General features: G+C 29.6%; 2 protein-coding genes and 1 long non-coding RNA gene across 8 annotated transcripts in view; 2 read left to right on the forward strand and 1 right to left on the reverse strand.

Annotated features, from left to right (window-relative positions):
* GABA-B-R2 (gamma-aminobutyric acid type B receptor subunit 2) overlaps window positions 1–26,515 on the forward strand; it is a 579,685-nt gene that overhangs the window by 445,151 nt on the left and 108,019 nt on the right. The gene's annotated exons all lie outside the window — the stretch shown is intronic.
* LOC149031956 (uncharacterized) lies at window positions 17,017–20,298 on the forward strand. Its single transcript, XR_016177129.1, has 2 exons — window positions 17,017–19,430; window positions 19,540–20,298. It is a non-coding gene; the product is annotated as an uncharacterized LOC149031956 (long non-coding RNA).
* On the reverse strand, window positions 20,706–25,268 carry LOC149031957 (uncharacterized). The gene is made up of 4 exons (XM_089174210.1): window positions 24,952–25,268; window positions 24,517–24,672; window positions 23,133–23,315; window positions 20,706–23,052 (listed from the first exon to the last, which is right to left on the reverse strand). The coding sequence occupies exons 2-4, from the start codon at window positions 24,536–24,538 to the stop codon at window positions 22,805–22,807; spliced, it is 453 nt and encodes a 150-aa protein (XP_089030336.1). The 5' UTR covers window positions 24,539–24,672; window positions 24,952–25,268; the 3' UTR covers window positions 20,706–22,804.

A 26,515-nucleotide genomic window follows, 5' to 3' on the forward strand; every position in this document is an offset into this window, starting at 1 on the left:
ATATTTCCTTTGATAAACATCCAACCATTTTGGTGACTATTTATTACTGTCGCATTCAGCATTCCGTTTTTATTGCTTGAATTTAGAAATAGTATATTACATACCTAGGGCGGTAAAGTAAGAAATGTCTATGAGCACATGCAATTGTTGTCCGAGGCGAAGCCGAGGTCAATAAACATGTGTTCTGAGGCTTTCTTATTTATTGTCCATGGTGTGTATACGTTTTTTCTGCTCGACATAGGCGGAAAGCGGCAACTTCATTTTGCACAGCGAGCGGCAAGTTGACACTTTCCGCACGGAGTGGTGAAAAATGTACTTTTTGTTAGCCTTTATTATATATAGTAATAATATTATAATAAATAAATCCTACAATTATTTTACTCTTGAAACTGTGCATTCGTCTGATTCTCTCGAAACTTAGTTTTTTGAAGGTTTCACTTCTAACGCGTGTGATCTGCACACATGATTTTTTTTCGCCGAGAATTGATTGTATATTCCTTTATTAAGAAAAAAAGAACAATTTAACTGATTTATCGAAAAATTATGAGCATTTAAAATAAGAAACTTTAAATTTGAAAAAAAATTTATACATTTATTTATACATATTTATACATGATATATTTTTACATTATGGTTTATATACAAACTCTTTTGCAAATAGTTCGAAATAAGAACTGTTCGAGTACTTATTGCTCGTATGTTTCTGCCGATTTTTTCGTTATCCTTGTCAATTTTTTAATTTATTAAAAAAAAATTTTTTTATTTCATTTTATCTATTGTAGAAACTCTCAAGAATATGTAAAAATTCATTATTTACAAAAACTTAGTAAATAAACTACAATTTCACAACATTTTATTTCAAATTGATCGGTGTAATAGATATTTTCGATAGATATGTGCAAAGTGAGGCATTCCAGGGCTTAAAAATTGAAACACGAGCCAAAGAAACGGCGCGTTTACAACGGGGCCAAGTACGCAGATTACCCCCATTAGCCGTTAGGCGAGTGGTGGTAGCATACTTGGTCTAAGTCTCCTCGGTAAGCAGGAGTTACAAAAAAATACTTTCTACACACACTGTATTTCAAAACAGAGTCGTAAAAATTTTTTAACAATCATTAATTCGTTTTTTTCGAGTTATATTTAATTTTTAGCGTAATCGCAAATGCAAATTCATTTAGTAGATAAATTTGACATAAAATGCCTCACATTATATACATTAAAATATATATTAAATATATTATGTTACTAGGAAATTATATAATTATTAATTATAGTTATTCATATATCGATTTTTCAATTAAAATTAATAAAAAATAATTGTTAAATGTCTCTTAAATTTTGGATGAACCTAACTACAATACACGTATATATATATATATATATATATATATATGTATATGTACATATTAAAACATAAATAAGACATCATAATATCCCTACAAGTCTAGAATACGATGAGCATATAAAAATATTTTTAATTTATTCATAATATTTAAATAAATTATACTTTACTTAAGGTATATTTAGAAAAAAAACAAGCTAAGGCAAATAATTTGTAAAATAAGTATTTATTAGGATATACAGGGTGAATCTTGTAACTGGAACGGGTAATAACTTTTTTTAAAGTAACAATAGAGAAAAATGATAAAGAAAAAAGTTATATAGCACATCACATGTCACCTTCCTATGACCTAACTTTTTTTGAAAATGCATCGATGCACCCGCTAGATGCAGTTGCACTTATTTTTTAAATAGAACTCTAAATATTTTTGATACCATTTGATTCCTTTTTTTATTCTGCGTAAAAAAGTATTAAGTGAAGTTCATAAAAATGTCAATAGTTAACGAGATATTTGAAGTTTTATATCAGTAATGTATTTTAATACAATAAATGTTCGAATGTTCCTCCATTGCATTCTGAACAGTTTTTTTAATTGATTTGAATTGATATTGAAACAATACATTGTTACACGCTCCTTTAAATCATCGACTGATATAAAAGGACGTGAATATCGTTATTCAAAAGGATACACTTTACATGTGAGGGATGATATTAGAAGATTAAAACTAAACCGATAAAAATTATTTCTGAAGTATAGTTTGATCAAATAAAGCGTGTAATGAGCTTAAATATTTATAAGGTTCTTTTTCATTCCTTCAAAATAGAGTCCTCTCGTATATTGGATAGCTGATGCAGTAAACAATAAAATTAGAATAAAAAGTTGAGTTAGAACACAAACATAAGATTGTTTGTTAGCTGACTGGAAAAAACTCTTGTTATATTATATTATATTATATTATATTATATTATATTATATTATATTATATTATATTATATTATATTATATTATATTATATTATATTATATTATATTATATTATATTATATTATATTATATTATATTATATTATATTATATTATATTGTATTATATTATATTGTATTATATTATATTATATTATATTATATTATATTATATTATATTATATTATATTGTATTATATTGTATTATATTATATTATATTATATTATATTATATTATATTATATTATATTATATTATATTATATTATATTATATTATATTGTATTATATTATATTATATTATATTATATTATATTATATTATATTATATTATATTATATTATATTATATTATATTGTATTATATTATATTATATTATATTATATTATATTATATTATATTATATTATATTATATTATATTATATTATATTATATTATATTATATTATATTATATTATATTATATTATATTATATTATATTATATTATATTATATTATATTATATTATATTATATTATATTATATTATATTATATTATATTATATTATATTATATTATATTATATTATATTATATTATATTATATTATATTATATTATATTATATTATATTATATTATATTATATTATATTATATTATATTATATTATATTATATTATATTATATTATATTATATTATATTATATTATATTATATTATATTATATTATATTATATTATATTATATTATATTATATTATATTATATTATATTATATTATATTATATTATATTATATTATATTATATTATATTATATTATATTATATTATATTATATTATATTATATTATATTATATTATATTATATTATATTATATTATATTATATTATATTATATTATATTATATTATATTATATTATATTATATTATATTATATTATATTATATTATATTATATTATATTATATTATATTATATTATATTATATTATATTATATTATATTGTATTATATTATATTATATTATATTATATTATATTATATTATATTATATTATATTATATTATATTATATTATATTATATTATATTATATTATATTATATTGTATTATATTATATTATATTATATTATATTATATTATATTATATTATATTATATTGTATTATATTGTATTATATTATATTATATTATATTATATTATATTATATTATATTGTATTATATTATATTATATTATAAAGAGGTCAATGAGGTTACGTGAAGATGTTAAGCGCGTATCTCGCTCCAGTATATGATGTTAGTAAGTTGAACCTGTGAGTCTCATTTATTCGTTTAAAGAGGGGTGGATTTCGTTTATAGGTATAGAGAATTGGTGACTCTCGCTTATGCATATGTGTGGACTACGATGTATCTCGTGGGTGAGTGTGTATGTGAAGATACAATATGGTGATAATGAAATTGAAAATACTTACTTTTGATAAGTTACCTTTATTTCGCATCTAACAAGGTGTCCTTGATCTCGTAGTTGGAGATTCTCTGTTGATATTTCTGAAGATGTGTTCTCGTGAAAGTTTGGTAGAGTAGTGACAAGCGTGATTTTTTTCGAGATCTGCTTCAGCAGAAGCCTACTACTACGACGCTAAGCCCGAGCGTGTTTGTAACAATAGCAACGGAAAGTTCTAAATAAGCTATTGAGCATTTTTTATTTAATATATATTAGAAAGCTAAAGTCGTGAATAATTGCGATTTTTATTGTTTTTGCCCAGTATGCGGCTGTCTTGCATCCCCTTGCCCTTTAGTCTCCTGCAACTCTTGTCCGATCGATATTTTCCTGTTTCTCTCATCTCAATTCAAATAACACGCTCTCCTCAAAACCTTTTATTTTTTGTTTAACTTGAAAATTGTCGATATCCTTATCTTAAAAAAATGTAACTTCACAAAGTAAAAGATAAAGAAATACGTGATAAAGAGTAATTTTTAAATGTATACTCAATATCAAGTACAACGTGTAAAAAATAGTATTCCATCGGTCCGTAGCAACCAATTTTCTACTTTTACAGAGAAAAATGTATAACTCTTAACGCTCGCAATTTACATGCGAATAGGGAAAAGCGTTGAACGAAATATGTACGACGATGACGACGAGGATTGCACGGAGCGCCAGTGCAATATTCTTCAAGTTGTTAGCTGCAGGCGATAAGACTTCCCGAAATGTGTCAGACTGAAGAGGCGAACCGTTCGAGAGGATAGGAAAGGGAGTAAAAGAAGAGCAGAGGTATTATTTCGAAACTTTGGCGAAGTGCACGCCCGTCATTTCTCTCACTCAGCCTCTTAAACTCCTTCATCCCTACTTCACGATTTTCCTTCGACGCGTTTTTCACGAATCGGCCAATATGCACGGTGGGTCAGCTTGCCAACTTGAAATATTTTTCTTTCTTTTTTTTTTTATTTTCATTATTTCTTTTCTACTTTTTCTTTATACTCTTAAAAACATAACGGGCATTTTTCAAAATGTTAATAGTGTTGCATATAACTTATTGTTTACAAAACTTTATCGTAAAAAGGATAATTGAAAAATTTAATTTTAAAGTTTTGTTTTAAAAAGCATGAAATTGATAATACAAAGAAAAATAAGTTTCTACATATGTTATAACGTTTTTCATATCACAAATGTTATTCTTATTACATTTATAGTTTTTTTAACCTATCTTTTTTTATAGTCATGTAAATTTTACTATTCGATTTAAGGGCTAAACTTTTATTTTCTTATATATTTTATATATTGTTAATAATACTACTTCTTTTGGCCATAACTACATATTAATTCATTCTTTGTTTCTGCATTTATAACATTTCTTCAAAGTGTTATTTACAAAAACAACGTGATGGAATTGCTATGTTTACAATCACGCACATGAATTCGAGATAATCGTATTTTTTATGCGGACAGGACAGTGCTTTTCTCTTTCTTCCTTTACTTTCTCTTCATGATTTTATTCTCCTCACATGACTTTTTCCAAGAGTTTCTTTCCTCCGTACTCTTATGGTTATAGTCATGTACACCCGAACACGGATCCAGCGGGGACTCGATCAGTGGGTAGTCCAAAGGGAGCGCGCCAGTCAAACAGCGCCTCAACCACCTGAGCTATTCAGTGACTACCGTCGTATTTTTTATGCAATTTATATAAATGTAGTAACGACTTAAATTTTAATAAGGCGGAGATCAGCTAGAAACATGGATTGTGATCCAGGTGTAGGATAATGGATCTTATAAGAATACCGAACTCTTCTTACGGGCCATCGGGAAAGCAACGCTCATTCATTTTTCTTCTCTAGACTTTTATCATCCTCAGTAAAAGTCTCGTAAAATCTTAAAATACACTAGGGAATATTATTTCATCTTACGACCGTTTTTCAGATATACTTCTTTCATTATTGTTTTTATTTTTATTTTTAAGTTAAAAAAGAAAATAAAAGAGAATCGAAGAGAGAAAAAGAGAAAAAGAAAAAACATCAAATGAAAATAGAACGTGAAATACTTCGAATCATCCTTGAGATTTAATCTTATTCTTCAGTTTTCGCGGCACGCTACCTGTCTGACCGCACTACAGAGCTACTACTTACTCAAACGTGTGTTACATACTGTGTACACATACAACCAATGAAATGGTGAGAATGATGGCCGGCAATTTTCCGATTTAACGATAGGTCGAGAGAGAAAGAGAAAGAGAGGAAGAGAATGACTCTGTATTCGGTACTCGTCGAAATTCACTAAATTGGCTTTTAGAGATTAACTTAAATTTACTTTCACAGTTTAACGAAGCTCGAAAACGAACTATTCCTTTCTTTCTCTCGCTTTCCTTTATTCTTGTTTTTTCTTTTTGCTTCTCTATTTCATTTCAGCTCATCGTTGATAAATTGTCCCTCCGCTAACGAATTACTTTGCATTTTTTTTCAAACATCTATCAATCATTAATATCTCGTTCCCTCTCATTCTTATTTTTTTTCTTCATATATTCGCACGAGAATTAATTTCTCTTTCCAAGTATTAATTAATATTATAATAATCAATTGAACAAATACAGCAAGAAAAAAAACAAATGTGTGCATTATAATCGTAGAATATACTAGCAATCTTTGCATACAGTAATTATTACGTATTAAAATTAACGAGTTACCAAATAGTGCAATTATTATTCATAAAGCTTGACAGTGCCTAGTCCTAGATATATAATACGATTCATATTGGAAAGGAAGCAAGGCGTGACGTGAAATGGAATTATACAAATCCTAATCTTTGGAGATTATGTAGATATTTTTGTAGATGAGGAAGAAATATTAATGAAACACGTAAAGAAAACCATAATTAACCCAGGTAAAAAAGGAGGCCTCAATATTATCAAAAAAATCATGTGTGCAGATCACACGTGTTAAAAGTGAAACCTTCAAAAATCTAAGTTTCGAGATAATGAGACGAATGGACAGTTTTAAAAGTAAGATAATTATAGGATTTATTTATTATAATATTATTACTATATATAATAAAGGTCACCGGTATGGTCTCTGGGTGGAATAACTGATAAAAAGTGCACTTTTCACAATTCAAGCAATAAAAACGGAATGCTGAATGCGATAGTTATAAATAATCATCAAAATAATAGTATGTTTATCAAAGGAAATATAATTCGTCAGAAATTAGGTTAAAATAAATAATCCTTTTTTTGAAACTCAGATATAAATTTTTGTTTGTTTGTATGGTTTTCAATTTCTCGTTTTCATTTACATTCCTGCACTATATAACAAACATTTTAGGATAGACGAAATAAAGACATTACGAAAAACATTTAGGAAATACTGCTCGACTGAACGAAGGTTCTGGTACAAATGCAATGAGAAATCTAATAGAGATCTTTTCGAGAAATGCTTTTCCATCTTAATAGCCTGCCACACTTCGAGACCATTATTATTTATAACATATCTCGTCCTTATTCTTTGGACCACAAACTTATCTTTCTAAATACTCTCGTCTAAATAAAGACCTAAACAACGAAAAATCTAAAAAATGCATTGAATCGTATCGCTCTCTCAACTTATCGAACTGTATGCACTACGAGTCTCAAATTTCAGCTCCGTGGTGAGCTCCACCGATTCACCCTGGGCGCTCAACATCTTAAAAATGTTTTTATTTTATTGAAAAATTAGTATAAGTTCCTTAAATACGCAAATATCACAATTTATAATATAATTTTCATATATGCATGGGTCAGTACACCTCTTTGGATATTTTTCATAAAAACATATAAAAATCAAATTTAATAGACATATTTTGTCTTTATTCATCAAATATATTTTATAAAGAAGCAAAATAAAAATGTGACAGTAATTTACTTGCTTTTGAATTGAAATTGTCAACTGCTCCTCATTTATTCCACAGTATTCTCTAATTCTTTTTCTCTGATGTATCTGGTAATCCTTTTTTTTTTATATTTCAGACAATACAATTATTATATATTTTATGTACTTCATAATTATTTATTATAATATTTGCGAAATAAAGAATTTAATACTAATTTTTCAATAAAATAGAAACATTTTTAAATAGAAAAGATATGACACGTTGTAAAAAAAAACTATAGGCATGAACATTATCGCATCGATAATAAAGATAATAAATGTAGATCGAATTTCAACAGACCTTCCCTGTTTTTTATAATTCTTTTCTCCTGATAAGGAACCGACCTTTGGGTGTAGGTACCTGACAAAAACTAATATTTTCAAAATTCTATCCATCAAGATGGAATGCTAAATTCGATAGCCATAGATAGAGACGAAATTCGTAGAATATTTGTCGACAGAAACATACGATGTCCTAATCCAAGTAAATATAATATACATTTTTTTGAAACTCAGGTAGATGAATTTTTTTCTCTTACACTTATCACACTTTCTGTGAATGTGAGATATCTTTATCATGGATTAGCATAAACAAGTATTTCTTTTTGTGTAGCAACTCATAACTGTAGATGCTGTTAAAGAAGGGAACAATTATGTTAGTAACTTTTTCGTTTCATCGGGTTTTGAATTACAACGATTTTAAAATCTATTTCTATTTTTGTTGTTTAATATTATAATATTAAAAATTTTTTTAAAAATTTATTTTCTATATGTGATATATTTTTTTTCTATATTGGTAAAATAAGTTATATTATTTTTTTCTTAGTGGAAATATAAAGTAAATAAGGTTTATTTTTTTTTGTAACGTGTCTAGTTTCTTCTATTTAAAAACTTTTCTATTTTATTAGAAAATTAGTATAAATTTCCTAAATACGCAAACATTATAATTAAAAAACATTATAAGAAAAATATTCTACAATGTTGTTTAATTTTTTTTCTCTGATGTATCTCATAATCATTTCTTTTTTTTTTTTAGAATATTGCAGACAATACAATTATTATATTTTTTATATTTCGCAATTGTTAATTACAATATGTGCAAAATAAATAATTTAATATAATTTTTTAATAAAATAGAAACATTTTTAAATAGAAAAGAAATACCACGTTTCGTAAAATAAAACAGACCACGCACCTTCTTTCTTTATTTCGACTGTCGGTTGGTTTAGACCTTATACTTTTGTCGCATACCTACGTGCTTATCTCTGTTTATTTTTTTACCTTTCTATCGCGAGTCGTGTTTAGACACTCGATCCGATCGGTCGTGTTTGTAATCAACTGCGCAGTAGTAGTGAAAGTGTTTGGGAAGCTTGTATGTACATACATGTATACATATAATACCTACGGATATACTTATACGTATACTTATATACATATATATATACAAGCAAGTATAAAAGTTTAACCGTCAATATCTTTTAACTGACTGGACTGCCATATGGCTAGTCCAATCAGTTAAAATGGCGGAAATATCAAAACAAAAAGATCTAAAATTAAAAATTACCAAGACCGGTACTAAATTCCGAATAAACAACGTCGATTCAAGAAACAATAACAACAGCCATCTTGAAATGGAAACAGAGCACGAAACGACCGTGGCAAATGTTCCCACAACAAGCAACAGGAAACGTAACATCGAAGGACCTGTACAGTTAAACAGCATATTCAGCATGGACTACGACACAGAGGTGCAATGTAATTGGCTCTCGAAAAAAATACCGATCTCAAACTCATTCAGTCCGTTAACCGTAGAGGCTGAAGAACCTTTAGAACCTGCTAACAAAAAAAGTACCCCTCCACCAAAACCACCTCCAATATTTATCGAAGCCCAGGTGATAGAACCACTGATTGAATTCCTAAAAGTAACTGTAGGAGATAATTACACGCTCAAACAACTCCAAAACGATCAAATTAGACTGCAAGCCGATACAACAGAAATTTATAGAAAAATTGTAATAGCTCTAAAGAATAAAAATACTAATTTCCACACGTATCAAGTAAAAAAGGATAGAAGCTACAATGTAGTGTTAAGAGGGATTCATCCTACAGTGAAAACTGATAGAATAATTGAAGAACTCAAGGTGCATAACCATAAGGTAAGAAGGATCAATAACATTGTCAAATACGACACTAAACAGCAGTTACCATTGTTCTTTATCGAGCTAGAACCCAATATTAATAACAAAGAGATATACAAAATAGTAAGACTACTAAATACGGTTATTTCCTTCGAACCGCCCAGAAAGAAACGAGACATTCCCCAGGGTTTGCGATGTCAAGCCTATGGTCATACGCGAAACTATTGCTTTAGGATTCCTGCTTGTGTTAAATGTGCTGGTAAACATCTAACCAGCAAATGCCCAGTACAAGGTAAAATAGAAAATGCAAGGTGCTCCAATTGCCAAGGCAACTATCTCGCTAGCTATAAAGGATGCATTGTAAGAAAACAACTGCAACAGAAATTATATCCTCCTCTTAGACAAAAAAAACTATCCGACAGAAACTACCTCGCAAAATCTCAGTTCTAACCTTAACAATAACAACACAAACAAACAATATATTACACCTAACAAAAGTTATGCCGAAGCATTATCGCCACAAGCTAAATCACCCTCTTTAAACCAAAATACCGATCAACACAAAGAAATATCAGAAATAAAACAACTAATCATACAATCAGCTAAAAATACGGAACTTATAACAAACATGCTTGCTGAGCAAACTAAGCAATTACAGCAACAATCACAACAAATTAACACACTGATACAACTATTAACAAACATGTTAGCTATGATCAATAATAAAAATGGCTAAAGAGTTAAGGATAGCAATCTGGAACGCCAATGGACTTCACCGAAGAACTCAAGAATTAAAAGTATTTTTACTAATCAACAAAATAGACGTCATTCTCATCTCAGAAACTCACTTAACAGATAAGTACTTTATAAAGATTCCTTACTATACAGTTTACGATACCAAGCATCCGTCTGGCAAAGGCCACGGCGGTTCAGCAGTAATTATCAAGGATAATATTAAGCATCACTTTCATAGTAACTGGTGCCAGGTAAAATTGCAAGCGATCACGGTAACCATTCTAACTAATAACGGTCCTTTCAAACTCTCTGCTGTCTATTGTCCTCCAAACCACAAGTTAAATTATGAAGACTACACCGAGTTTTTTAAATCCCTAGGAAATAAATTTCTAGTTGGTGGGGATTATAACGCTAAACATTGTTTATGGGGCTCAAAAAAAATCTCGCCCAGAGGAAAAATCCTTGAACAGGTCATAATAAAACTACACCTTAATGTCCTCACTACAGGCGAGCCAACGTACTGGCCAACTGCAATCGACAAAACACCTGATTTAATAGATTTTGCTGTAATCAAAGGACTAAATCAATCACTTTTTAAAATTAAATCAAGCTTAGATCTTAGTTCTGACCATACTCCAATTATTATAAATTACACAGGCAAACCTATAAATTTTACAAGTACACCTACACTTTGCAACAAAACCACAAACTGGAATCTCTTCAAACGGTATATCAACGAAAACTTATCTTGCGACGTAAAGCTTAAAAATCCCCTTGAAATTGAAACTGCAACTGACAACTTCACTATATTGATACAAGAAGCTGGCTGGTTTGCTACCAAACAAATAGAGACCAATCGCTGCAAAAATTCCTATCCAGATTATATATTATCTAAAATTAAACGGAAACGCACACTAAAGTATATATGGCAAAGACAAAAAAACTCCTAGTAATAAGAGGAAATTAAACTCCATCACTAAAGAAGTCAAAAGACTAATATATGAGTACAATAACGAAGAATTCCATTCTTACATCAAAGGACTATCGCCGAATGAGGACACCAACTATTCCTTGTGGAAAGCCACTAAAAGACTGAAAAGACCAATCTTAACCTTACCACCTATAAAGAAAGCGGATAACTCATGGACCAAAAGTTCACAGGAAAAAGCAACAACTTTTGCCGAACAGCTACACAAAACATTCCAGGTCAATAACTCAGATCGTAATTCATTAGATAATATTACAACTCTCCCTCTTGAAGTAAGCACGGAAGGATTTCAAAACATCAGACCCACTTCAGCAAAAGAAGTTAATAACATCATTAGAGGCATTAAGATAAAGAAAACGCCAGGATTTGACCTTATTAACGGACGAGTTATAAAAGAACTCCCTCCGAAAGCCATTAGGATGCTAACAATTATTTTTAACGCGATACTTAGAAACAAATATTTCCCAATTAGCTGGAAATTAGCACAAATAATTATGCTACAAAAGCTCAATAAAGACCCACATTTTGTTACGTCCTACAGACCAATTTCATTACTTCCATTATTGTCCTAAATATTAGAGAAAATAATTTTAAATAGACTCCAGACTATCATCTCGGAAAAAAATATGATTCCTTCACACCAATTTGATTTTCAAAAAAAACATGCCACAATTGAACAAGTTCACAAACTTACAAATAAAATTACAGAAGCCCTCGAACTTAAACAATACTGTGCGGCATTATTCCTAGATGTAGAGAAAGCTTTCGACAAGGTGTAGCATGAAGGCTTATTATATAAGATTAAACTCAATTTTCCAATCAGCTACTATCATTTAATCAAGTCATATTTAGAAAACAGAACTTTTATAGTAAAAATTCAAGACAGTATCTCTGATATCTACATAATGGAAGTAGGCGTCCCTCAGGGCAGTGTACTAGGGCCTACCCTATACACGCTTTACACAGCAGATATCCCCACCACAATAAACACTACACTATTCACATTTGCAGACGATACAGCTATACTAACAACACATGAAGATCCCGCTATAGCATCTCAAATATTACAAAACCATATTCAGCTGCTTGAAGAGTGGTTAAAAAAATTGAAAATAACAATAAATACGGATAAATGCGTCCATATAACCTTCACGTTAAGGAAAAAAGCATCACCTTATATCACACTGAATCATATCGTAATCCGACAAATGAAAGCTGTCAAATACTTGGGTTTGCACATGGACTCCAAACTTACCTGGAAACAACATATAAATAAAAAAATCCAGCAAATTAAGCTTAAAAGGAGAGATATGTATTGGCTTACCAGCAGGCAGTCTAAACTATCACCTGAAAACAAATTACTGCTATACAAGGCAATAATCAAACTCATTTGGACTTATGGTATACAACTCTGGGATATGGCAGCAAAGAGTCATATTCAAAAACTAGAATCACTACAAGCTATAATCCTTAGAACAATAGTTGATGCCCCGTGATACATACGCAACGACGAGTTACGTAAAGATCTAAATATATTAAAGGTTTCTGATGAAATAGCCCGATTATGCGAAAATTACAAGAATAGACTTGATCAACATCCCAACGCTACTGCAAGTAAATTATACTTATTCGATCAACCCAGAAGACTTCATAGAAAACATTCAATAGACCTACTACGTAACATATAATTAGTGTGCAATCCATTAAATCAACTGTACTAACAGATATACTCGATACTTCTCTGCGGGTTAAGTATCCACGTGCTATATTTACATTGTAATAAACTAATTTACCGAATGTCTAAGCTGGACAAATTGTAAAGAAAAGTGGTCGTAATAAAAAAAAAAAAAAAAACCTTTCTATCGCTCGTACCTACAAACATTTTGAGTATCGAAAGAATACGTGTCCACGCTTTGTAGTATGCAGTCACGCACAAACACACACATATAAAACCAGGAGCGGTGACTACAAAGCATAGCATAAAGAGGAGACCGAGAATAGGAAAAACTGTATAGCTATATTCCGTCTCATTCTCTCGCAGGCTAAATCCTATATGTTTGTCTCTTTTTCTCACATTATTTAGTATAGCAGCCGTTTTATAGCTTCGTTACACAGCTTCGATATATAGCTTCGTTACACAGCTTCGTTACATAGCTTCGTTTCATAGCTGCGTTACCGTTTATTTACTTTTCAGATCACTCCCATTCTAAAGAAGTTTTCATTTCAAAAAAATATATGGTTACGAGTAGATTAAGGATAGAACAAAAATCAAAGCAAAAAATAACTAATCTAACATTTGAATCGAATAAAGAATTTAAATAATTCGGTACACAACTATCACGGAAGATGGAAATTAAAAAAAGACTACATGCAGGCGATATAATATGTTTCTATACCGTAAACGCATTACTTCCACTTACAAGCTCGTTTTCTATAGCGCAATACCAAAATTTCTATTTATGAAATAATAATACTACCAGTTATATTATACGGTGGGTAAGGTAATCTCTCACAAAGAAAAACGTGAAGAAACTTAAGATCTTTAAAAATAAAGTATTAACACTATGCCCTTTGGTGGTTCCAAGTTGGGGCCATACGCAAAACAAAAAAATTAAAAAACAAATTTAATGTATAATATAAGTCTTGTGGAGTTGAAAAACCGCCAGTCAAGCTAAATGATCTGGATCAGTCATACCGGCGCCACATAAAAAAATTCCGATTAGATGTGCGGACGGCAAAGTATTAAGTAAAAATCAATGGAGAATTTAATAAATTACATAATATCGAGATGATGGAATAATACGATTCCCCAAACATCGTAAAAGTAGTCAAGACGCGAAAATAGCAATGGACGGGACACGTAGCATGCATGGGATATGAAGTAACAGCATATACATATAATATTTATAGGAAAACTGAGTAGCAAAACACCATTAGGTAGATCAAGGTGTAAGTGGGGAAGACAACATTAAATTCAATCTAAGGGAAATCGGTCAAGTAGATACGCCATGAACAGAACTCGAGCAAGACCGAGAGGAATAACGTTCTTGCGTTGAACTGGCAATGAACTTTTCAGTTCGAAACGCCATGTAAAAAAGAAAAGCATTACATTATAGGTACTTGTTTCTATGAAGAAATTGGACGAAACAATTAGTTGTGTTATTTAATTTTAATGAATGAAAATAAAAGAAAGACAAAAATGGAGAAACGGACAAATAGGAAATTATGAGTTTCGAGAAATCAATTTCCTTGAAATTTCCCACAGTAGATTACCTTCGAAAGGAGATAGATGAGCGATAAATAAAAAAAGAAGATATGGAATACGAGGAAAGAAAAATGAACGTAATAAGATATAGAAGGTCCTGATTTGAGAAACGATCTCTTATTCTCGCACAAAGTCGAAGACGTACCTATGTATCTTTCTACTTTAATGAAAAAACCGTAATCGTTGCTCGTCGATGCTGAAATTGTTTCCAATGAGTGATCCTTGCACGATGCACCCCCTAATTAATCCACCCTCGGTAATTATCGGAAGACATATCACTCGAGTTCGTCAACCCACCACTTTATCACTACTTATCCATGTTTCCTTGCCGTTAGCTAAAACTCTCTCTCTCTCTCTCTCTTTCCCAAGCAAGTAAGCAAGCAAGCAAGCATAACTTTCATCTTATTAGCATATTACTTGGTAAACTTAATAATATATTACATATAATACCCAAAGCGGATTATTGAAAGTATTACAGACTGATTTCTATACAAGTATTAAACATATATATATAAACGTAACTATTTTTTAATTAATGAAAGGAACATTATAATGATTAAAATATTTTTTGGAAGCTAGTTTTAGCAGAATACCCAGCTTTCATCCTTTACATATATTTATTATTGAAGTGAAAACTTCTTTAGAATGGGGGTGATCTGAAAAGTAAATAAACGCGGTCGGTCAGGAAACGGAGTTATGAAACGGCTGCTGTACTAAATAATGACAGAAAAAGAGACAAACATATAGGATTGAGCCTGCGAGAGAATGAGAGAGAATAAAGCTACATAGTTTTCCCTATTCTCGGTCTCCTCTTTATGCTCTGCTTTGTAGTTATCGCTCATGGTTGCATATGTGTGTGTGTGTGCGTCTCCATACTATGAAGAGTGGATAATATGTATTATAACGATACTCAAAATGTTTGTAGGTAGGATCTATAGAAGGGTAGAAGAATAAGCAGAGATAAGCCCGTAGGTATGCGACAAAAGTATAAGGTCCAAACAAACCGACGGTCGAAATAAAGAAAGAAGGTGCGTGGACTGTTTTTATTTTACCAAACGTGGTATTTCTTTTCTATTTAAAAATGTTTCTATTTTATTGAAAAATTAATATTAAATTATTTATTTCGCAAATATTATAATTAATAATTATGAAATGTATAAAATATAATAATTGTATTGTCTGCAATATTTTGCAATAAAAAAAGAAATGATTATCAGATACATCAGAGAAAAAGAATTAGACAACATTGTAGAATATTTTTCTTATAAATGTCCAAAGACATGTTTTTTAATTATAATGTTTGCGTATTTAGGAAATTTATACTAATTTTTCAATAAAATAGAAAAGTTTTTAAATAGAAGAAACTAGACACGTGACAAAAACAAATAAATCTTATTTACTTTATAGGTTTCACTTCTAACACGTGTGATCTGCACACATGTTTTTTTTTATTTTTTCTTGTATGATTACTTTCCCTTTTACAGATTTGAGTCATTTCTCTATTAACAGCTTTTCAATCATATTCAATACAACCAAAAAGGTCGCATCTTTTAACTATCTGAAATCAACATCATACGATTTTTGTTTTTTGTTTCTCAGGACAGGTCACTCATCACTGCTACTAACGTGTCTTCGTTGTTTATCGTTAGTAACTAGCCGGTATCCAACATAAATAGATCATTGAGGATATATTAATTATTATTTTATTTTAATGAAAAAAAATTAATTTCGGAAAATTAATTTAATGATTGTTTTCTAAATATATTCCTAATTTCATTCTTTTTTATTGCATTTTTTCATCAACAACGTAAATAAGTTATTATTTTAATTGCAACAACCAACGAGCAAGATAAAAGTTCGAAAGTAGCTAAGGCTATAAAGGCATAAATAAAAAGTAAAAAAAGTATTTATTATTATAAAACGCCCTATATATACACATACATACGCGCGCGTCTTTGCAAAATCAATTGCTACGGTCAAAGTTTATTAAACTAAACGGTTTTAGCAGTCCATCACCAAATATGAATTTTAACCCAATGTTCAATTTATGTTGTATTCTCTTTGTTCTTTTTTCTACTCCCTTTCTCTTTCTCTCGATTTTTTCGTTTTTTGCATTATTTTTCTACAATTTACAAGTAAACGTGACTTCGATTTTCGCTTGAAAATATTAAGAATATATAGGATGTATCTCTTCTATCTTGTCTATCGTACAAAATGCTCTCTTCTTTCTCTATCTCTCTTTTACTTATTATAAAATCTAATTGTAAGGTAGCGAAACAGTAAAAAAGAATCAATAAAATATAAATTAGAACAATCATAGACATATTAAAAATTTATGTGTACATATACAAAGATAGCAAAACGTAAAAATTTACGATAGAAATACTTCAAAAATTTACAATTATTTGTTTTCGTATAACAATCTCAAGGATATTTTTTCTTGGTTGATTAAAATTGGACATCTGGTATATACATATGTACATTATCCACTCTCTCGTTTTTTTTACTCTTTCTACCTTTCTCTGGGCTTTGTTATTTTTATCTTGCCATGCGGAAAGTTATTACAGGGTTCTTGTATACGTGCAAATGTGTCTGTGTGTATTCGATATTTTTCTCTCTATCGTTTTTTCTTTCCTTCGTGTTTTTTTTTTTCGAATTTACAATACGATTTAGAAAATTGCTCATAGCAATTTTTGAATTCTTCGACAAAAATTGATTACAGAAATTGCTATCTGACCACGAACAACCTTACTTCGTATCTTTAATGTAGCTGCCTTTAACTTTTTCTTTCTTCTCAAATTAAGTTTGAAGTAAACATTACGATGCGAGTGAATCACATGTTCAAACTTCCTGTCTTTCATTTTAAATATATTGTCATTTAAATTGGTTTCCTATTATTGAATTATCTTCCGTTATTTCATTTTATTAATCCATCAGTGCATCTGTACTCTTATGCTCTATCTCTCTTTTTTTTGCAACTATTCTTCAAATTTATTTTCAAGGCATGCTTTTCTAATTCATCCAAAATTAACGATACTACATTAACACTATGTCATCCGGTAGCCCCACGTTGAGGTCATGCGAAAACTATCGAACAAATGTCGGTGACACCACGTTGGTGTCATGCGCAAAATTATCGGCTAAATGCCGGTGGCATCAAGTTAGTGTTATACGCAAAACAATTGAGCAAGCGCTGGTGAAACCACTGTGATACCGTAAGAGACCGCATAAAAAAAGACCATCTAGAAAATATGTCAAAGATTCACAAAATAGCGAGAAAGTATTTTCCAAACAAAATAAATAATTCAATTACACATAGAAATATTTAAAAAAAATTTTAATTTCAAAAACCGTTGGCGACAAACAAAATGATCTAAATCAATCCTATCAGCGCGAAACAAAAGAATCCCGATTAAACGTGCGGACGACACAGTATTAATAAATAAATGTGTTTGAATGCCGTTATAAATTAAACTTTTATTATGTATTTCTAAGCAAATTCTTCTGTGGACTTTTAATATGTTGCCAAGAGACTCGCTTTCGATATTAAATACTGATAAATATTAAGAATTTTTTTACAACGAAAGAGCTGATTATAGAGATTTTATGATCAATGTTAATTAGACCTTTTTTACTCGTCTCAACGAGTACTATAAACCCTTCAGATATCGAACCCTTTTTTGCTACTCTCTATATATAATTTCTAATGCTATCTAAAATATTTTCAAAGAGAATAAATTTATTTTACTATAGAAGATAAGGTTAAAATCTAAAAATAAATAAGAGTAATGAATTGAAATTTATATCCTCGTTTCTTGTAAAAGAAGTAATATAAAAATAATATATTTGAACAGAATACATGAACTTGAATTTATAGTTGAAAAATCTCTCTTCTCGTCGATGAGACAAAATTTCAAAAAACCAAGTCAGCACATAATAGGCAGAAAATTTACAGCACATTCTTTTCCTGCGGCGCACGTTACATCGTCATTTCATGCTCGTACAGGGTGCGCCAGCGTGCACTCGCGCATAAATTAAACTTCTTTCCGAAAGATAAGAAAAAAGTTTTCAAGAGACAAAATTGTGGCCGTGTGCAAAATGAACAAAAAAGGCTTGAATGATATAAAAAATTATTCTTTGTCATATCTCATATTTTATAATAGTTTCCAAAAGAACGAGCGTAGTTGTTAGAACATATAAACTAGTATTGATACACATACTTACCTTGTATCTACTAAAATATACATAAATGTATACACAAATACGAATCTAAAGTAACAAGAAAGTTATATTAACTCGACGATTGAGTGGGGAAATAACCATTTTCGTTATTTAAATCATTTCAATTTTCATTTTAAATTAAGCAAGACTTTTTCGTCGGAACTACTTTCTTGTCGACTAAACCACATTTATACGTAAATATATATTAACATATAATATATTCTGTTTCAGTAGAGACACGTACAATGCACTTGATTCTCGTTACACACCATATATGTGTGTGTGCGTGCCTGTGTGTGTGTATGGAAACGCTTGCGCTCATGCGCACACAATGTACGAGAGTTACCCGAGCAAAATGAAATTAAAACTTGACGCTGGTATGGGTAATGCATACCGGTGACACGCTATCCGTAAGTTTGCTCGTTTTACGAAAATCAATAAGTACGGTAATCTACCTGTCTCGATTCTCGACGGCGCATGCGTAAAATGCGACTTATACCACACTACCATATTATATAGCACGACGATGACGACGACACCGAAGACAAAGACGACGGTAATGTTGAGTAGAAGACAACAGTGTGTTTCTTTAGCGGCAACATTTCACTTGGGAATTATACGCTATCACGTACAATACGTCCCACTATAAAAAGGAATACTACTTTATAATGACGAAGATAGTGGATTGGGTGAAAGGATTAGAGTGTAAGAGAAAGAGAGAGAGAGAGAGAGGAAGAGATGGACAGAAAGGCAGATAGGGGGAATAGGCTTTCGCTTGACTCTCGAATAAACATGTCATGGAAAGAATAAAAAAAAAAGGAATGAAATTAAGAATGTAAAAAAAGGAAAAATAGAAAGAAAGAGAAAGAAACAGAGAGATAGGCAATTGAACAGGAAGAGATAAATGAACAATCAGAAAACAAAAAGAGATTAAGAAATAAGCAATAGTACAAATTGAAATCTATAAAGAGACGGACAAGCAGACAAATAGAAAGAGAGAAACCGATTGAGAAATGAAGTAATACAGAAAGAGTGACTGATATAAGATAGAAAAAAGAGAAAGAGGAAAAAGAGAGAAAAAAATGAAAATTGCATAATGAGATGTTTGGAGAATTCCTTCGGCAGGAATTGTTAGATCTCTTATAAACTTTACTCTTTGTTATAGTTTATCCTAATTACCTCTATGTCATTTCCTCTCGAACTGATGATATGAATAAATGAAAATAAATGTATATTGCTATTGTCCATTTTACTTAGTTCATGGAATTAATAAAATAATTTATTTTCTATAACAAAAAAGAACGATCATTCATCCTAAGTATTTTTATAAACAAAAAAAATATTTTCATTTTGGAAAATATTTAAATCGTCAAAAATTTTGTTTACGCACACTTAAACTTAAATTCACTTTTACTTCTCTTACAACAATAAATTTATCACGGTCTAAATATTACGTATAAATAATGTAACGTAATAAAATATTTTTACAACATTAAATGTTGATACTATTAATTTATCATTTAATGTCTAACAAAAACTCTTTATAATAAATAAAAAATACATTCACAATCTAACTAGCTTTTAATTATTAAAAATATTTTATTTTGTAAGTATAAAGTTTACATGGATTATGAGGAACATTAATTTAATTTTTATTTATAAATTCTCAAACTATTTAAAATTCTATTTTCAATTTGACCTTGCAATTCTTTTAACAAATAAGGAAATCGGTCACTCAATCATGCACATTCTTCAACCATAAAATTATAAATATTAGTATGAATATAAAAAGATATATGCAGTAAAGTAATACAGAGAAAATGGTAACATGCAACGAGTAAATTATAAATTACTTTTATACAACAATCTTTCCGAATACTCTTGTTAGAAAAACCTCTACGAGAAGAATTAAATATTATAGTTTTTAGAATCTTTTTGGTTTGATTCTTGTATCAATTTTTCTGATGATGGTGTCACTGATTTTCCTGAGATTGCTAATATTAACAGAAGTTCGTGATGGTAAAGTGTAATAAAATTCTTCACGTTGTATAATTTACCCTCGTCTTTGTACGATCCGAAATAATCGTACGGTAACCAGCTGTATTCAAATCGTGCGCGTCCGATTCTATCGATTAAGATTCTAGATCGATACTCGGTACGAGTATCGAACAACTACCAGCGACTATCGAAGCGCTACGATAGCTACCACCACCTCTCGCATTCTCACTTCTCCCATCCCTAGCACATACGCCCTGCTGCATATATATTTTTCTTAACTTTCACTTCCAATTAGTAATAAAACTTATCCTAAAACGAAGTTAATAAAATAAAAGAAATTTATCATTTTTAAAATACTTCTCTCTTTTCTATTGCTGAAGTTGATTTCCAAAAACTCATCACTATATTTCGAGAAAAAGAAAGATTATGTTTCAGACATATACATGTGCATATATGTAAGCATACAGACAAAAATTCTCAAGTCACTTTAACTATCATATAGTTTTTCCTCGGAGGCACTTGCAACCACTCCTTTCGAATTCGCTCTTACCTACTTTACTCCGTTTCTGTCTGTTTGTCTCTCTCTCTCTCTCTCTCTCTCTCTCTACCTATCTATTTATCTATTTATCTATTTATCTATCTATCTTTTTGGCCGTAGGATATATCCTTGCTTTAACGGAGTTAAACGTTGCGGAGGCACTTACGGTCTAATGTAAGCAACTTAGGAACTTCGATGTCACGATTTAAACAAATTCTGCTATCTGAAATATCACTTCTCCTCCTTTTAATAATCATTTACACTTTCTTTTTTTTAAATCTTTAAATTTAGTTTTATAACTTTTATAGGTATCTATAATTAAATATAATTAAAAAAAATTGACTATAATATTTTCGGAAAGTTTTAATTATAAAATAAACAAATCTTTTCTATAAAAAATGAGAATAATAATACAAGAGAAAAAAAAAGATAGATAGGACTTTTTGTTTATCATTCCAATATTTATATATAAGCATCTACTTCTAAAACAGCAACTATCAAGTGTACATTAATTTTTTAATTTTTAAATATGTTGTAATTACATTTATAAGTCTATTTATAAGTTATAATAAATGCAGATAAGAAGGATGAACTTTCTGATTTTCAACCAATAAGATATTGGTTTATTGAAAATAACCTTTAAGATATTGTTTCATTGAAAAATTCGCATTTAATCCTTTCGTTACAGCAGTTCACTTCACCGGAATAATTCCATTGAACGAGCACTGGACCAACTGATCGATGTTCACATTGCATGTTGGTAGTCTTCGGTTATTGTACTTACGTTTTTCTACGCCACCTTAGCTACTTATTTTGATGTCCAGAATACATTATGTGCCTCCAAAATATATTTTTAGTAGGATTAATCTAATACGGATCAATAGAATCAAGAGATACTCTACAGATAAAGTAAAATCGTCTTACCGATTATAATCGGCACTCGTATACACAAGACGTCGCATGGATGCCAACTATAGCCGACGCTCGTAATGAAAGGTTTAAAAGGCGTCATATAACCTAGATCAAAAATACATATAGGAAATTAGAAAAAAAATGTTTTAAACGATTGAACTCTCTCGGATTTAATGATATATATATATATATATATATATATATATATATATACTAGAGTGCCCTGGCCACGCGTTACTGTGGCTTACAATCAATCCGATACAAACGTCTTTAATTCGAAAATTTCAAACTTTTTGGAATAAGCTGTAACAATCTGGACCGTTTTGATGACAATTTTTAATAAAAACTTATTACAATATCTAACGTCATTACATGTACCAAAATGAACGTACTCCTTAAACGAAGTTTTGCTTGATTAAATTTTATATATCGTAATCTCTCACTTTCGATTTTCACATACATATCGACAATGTACTGATGAAATAGTTGTCTGCATCGGAGAATTTTATTATCTTTATTACCACGAATCATTAACCAGTATGCGTAGAAGTTCATCGCACTAATTTTCTTGATCAGTTCTTCACCTGCAAATAAAAATATTTATAAGATAAACAGAAATTATTGGTTCAAAAAAAAGAATTATAAAATAATCTATAATTTGTACCTGTAGTTAGATTCCTTTGTTTAATATTTAAATGATATTCATCTCTTCCTTCCCAAAATATCAACGGATACTGCAGTGCATTGTAAGAAAGAGGATTGTCTTGAATTATTTTCATCGTATTATCTCTGCTTTGGATGCGAATATCTCGACGTTCACATGGGTCACTAGCCATAACAACTGAAACTTCATTAATAGTTGTAATAATTTTAAATAAAAACAATTAAAAAAATTTGTTATGAAATCAATTAGCTACACAATAAATTTGTAGGTTAGGGTGGTTGTTAATCAATATTCAGAGACAGAAATCAGTACACATGAAAGTTTGATGATGAATATCTTTTGAACGCTTACTTTAATCGCCAAAACATAATACACCATTTTTATAGAGCTGTTAATTTCCTACAAAAATTTGTATTGCGCATTTTATAATAGTCATTTATTGTCAAGTTATAAAATTCATAAACAAAAATGAAATTTGTCTTAAAATAATAAAACTTAAATCTTCAATATCATTCAAATGGTGAGGTTTACGGAAAAAATATAAGATACCTTTTTTGTAGAGCATTAAATTTCTTACAAAATTCTTTCAGAACATTTTTCTGTACAATCAATTATAGATGAGGTATGAATTTTATTCTATTGGACTAAGAAAAAAATAAAAAACTGCGATGCCGAGGATCTTCCTATTAAAATTAAGAGCTCATATTTGATGAGAATTTTTTTAAAGTGTCTGGCAACCCATTTTTCCGTGGCACTTGTAAAAAAAAAGTAATTGATTTTTTTGATCCACCCTAATATATTTATATACATATTCCGGGAATGCTATCCGCTCCTTGCGTGATTGCAGCGCCATGATATCTATGAACTAAAGGACGCTGCTGCTGAGTTTTTAATATCTAAACGTATAGGGCTTTGCAATAACAATTAATTTTTGTTATTAAAAAAATTTTTTTTTTGCATGTCAAACCACGTGACAATAAATTTCAATCTTATGCAATTATGATGCAAAAATTACCGCTAAAATGTAAGTATAATTAATAATTTAAAAACAGTATGAAAGCTGTAGCGTTTACTGTAGTAAATAAAAGGTTACATTATAGCCACAGTTGATCAAACTTTAAATAATATTGGCAAGCAGATAAAGTACGATGTGACATTGTTATCAAAAAAATAAATATATATGTAGGAGAGTTTTAAGTGTCGCAGATGTAGACGAAAAAATAGTATTCAGTTCTTTTCTTTATATTTTATTTTCTGGAAAGGAAAACTCTATTCAGAGTCTACAAGAAAATAACAAAATTAAATTTTGCAATAATCAATTTTTTTGTATGAAATATAATTTATTAATCATTTATAATTATATTTTTTATTACTAACTATTCACCTGTTCTCAGCAGAAAGTTCATTCACTTTTCGATACTTGTAAATTGGAGGAAATATTGTAGGAATATAGCTAGGACTTAACTTATCTTCGAATTTTTTGCCTCCAATAAAATGATTACAACAAGTATAATCGTATTATTTGGGAATCCACTGCGATCTATCAGGAGTTCATGAAAAATTAAAAAATATTACTGATACATTTAATTATTTGAGACATATAACAAATAATTTTTTATAATGAATTATAAAATTAAAAAAAAATTTATTCTTGCAATAAGTAATTGTAAAGAATTAAATGCAGCTTGATTATTATCTAACTTTTAATTACTAATTATAAATTTAAATTTTTTGTTTTTATTCAACTTACAAATATTAGAACACAAGCTATTTTCAGTATCATTGATGTTACTAAAATAAAGGTTGGGATACTACTTACTTTTGCCTCCTCACTGCAGCTACCCACATTTTTCTTTGATTGATTTTCAATTTGGCAGTCGGAAATTTATAAAATTTACAATCACTTTTTTCACTCGTATTTTTACAATTTACTACACAGCAACTGCGATAGCCATTTCTACCCATTTTTTTTTAAATATCATAAAATTAATTGTCACACGTATGTTTTGTTAACTCCATAATAAAAAACACCGTCCTTTATTGCAAAAGTTATCCACTGCGTGCGCTAATGTCCACTTCGGCTTCCCCTACCATGACTTCGCACGGAGCGGATAGAATGCCTAGAGGGCTACGGCCAATCTATAAAATGTGCTTAAGTTAGCTAAGTTTAGAAAATGGAAGGGGAAAGGCGAAGTGATGTTAAGGGGGTATTCTGGTCTAGAAATTTGAAAAAATCGATTATATTTTTTTCATATTTTCAAACTTAACCTTTTAACAATATGTCCTTAAGAGGATTTTTCAAAATTCAAATTAGTTTCAGGAATATAGCTGTTTTAGTGACACGACATCCTATATTCTACCCTTATTACTCCAAACTTTGAACGCGTTTTTCTCGAAACTGTTCTTTTTTTTACCGTTTTCAGGATATCTCAAGTTCTACTAAACCGATTTACTTGAAATCTGGTGAGAGTCTTCTCTATGCGATTCTCTATCGTACTAACTAAACTCTTACAACGATTTTCAATTTCTACTACTTTTAAAAAATTCGAAAATGTAAAAAAAGTGATAAAAATAATATATCTTTTTTTCAGACAGCTGTAATTTAGTGAGAAAAAAATTTTTTTCAACTCTTTTAGTTCGAACAATAGCGGCATTATTTTAAATTAATAATCTGTTTTACTTTTGTATTGAAGATTACTAGAAGAGCTGCAATCGTGACAACCGTCGCACACCATTTTTTTTGGGACCCCCCACTTCATCAGCCTATATCTTTTTCAATTTTGAATTTTTTCACAATTTTTTTTCATGTATTCTTGAAATATTAATAACTATCTTGTAACATTATAAATAGTGAAAATATTATTCGTCTTTTTGTGATTGCACTTGAAAAAGTACCAAAGATTCATGCCTCTAGACCAGAATACCGCCTTCAAAATTGGTAAGTGATATAAACCATGCAAATTTAAAACTGTATATACATTGTCATTACAACATATCAATACCTCAAGAAATATAGCCAAATTTTTAAATCTCCCTAAACGAGGAGAAAAGAAATTATGAAGGACCATTAACCAACTAAAGCATAATGTAAGAAGAATTAATAATATAATTGAACATAATAAAAAACAGCAATTACCAATACTTTTCATAAAGTTAGAATCTCTGGACATGTATGTTTGTTTTTGTTTAAAATATCGCATGCTTCAGTTCAGTTACAAATCGTAACTCGTTGTACAGCTTACCCAATATCTTTGTTAGTAAGCTTTCTTTTCATCTTTTGTTTAATTGGATATCTTAGATGCGCGCGTGCGCGCCTAGTGTATGGTTAGCGTAAGTGTTATGCAAAACATAAAAAAAATAATGAATTGAAGAGTGAATTTGGA

The sequence above is a fragment of the Polistes dominula genome, unplaced genomic scaffold (assembly GCF_049000335.1).
Source record: "Polistes dominula isolate Pdom_NZ unplaced genomic scaffold, Pdom_raw_medaka contig_168, whole genome shotgun sequence".
NCBI lineage: Eukaryota > Metazoa > Arthropoda > Insecta > Hymenoptera > Vespidae > Polistes > Polistes dominula.

Bases quoted from the DNA above. Each gene is read 5' to 3' on its own strand.
- LOC149031957 (XM_089174210.1), bottom strand. From the start codon at position 24,538: ATGAACTTTCTGCTGAGAACAG. The intron at 23,316-24,516 runs GTGAATAGTTAG...CTATTAATGAAG, and splicing joins GAACTTTCTGCTGAGAACAG to TTTCAGTTGTTATGGCTAGT. The intron at 23,053-23,132 runs GTACAAATTATA...TTTTATTTGCAG, and splicing joins ACAAAGGAATCTAACTACAG to GTGAAGAACTGATCAAGAAA.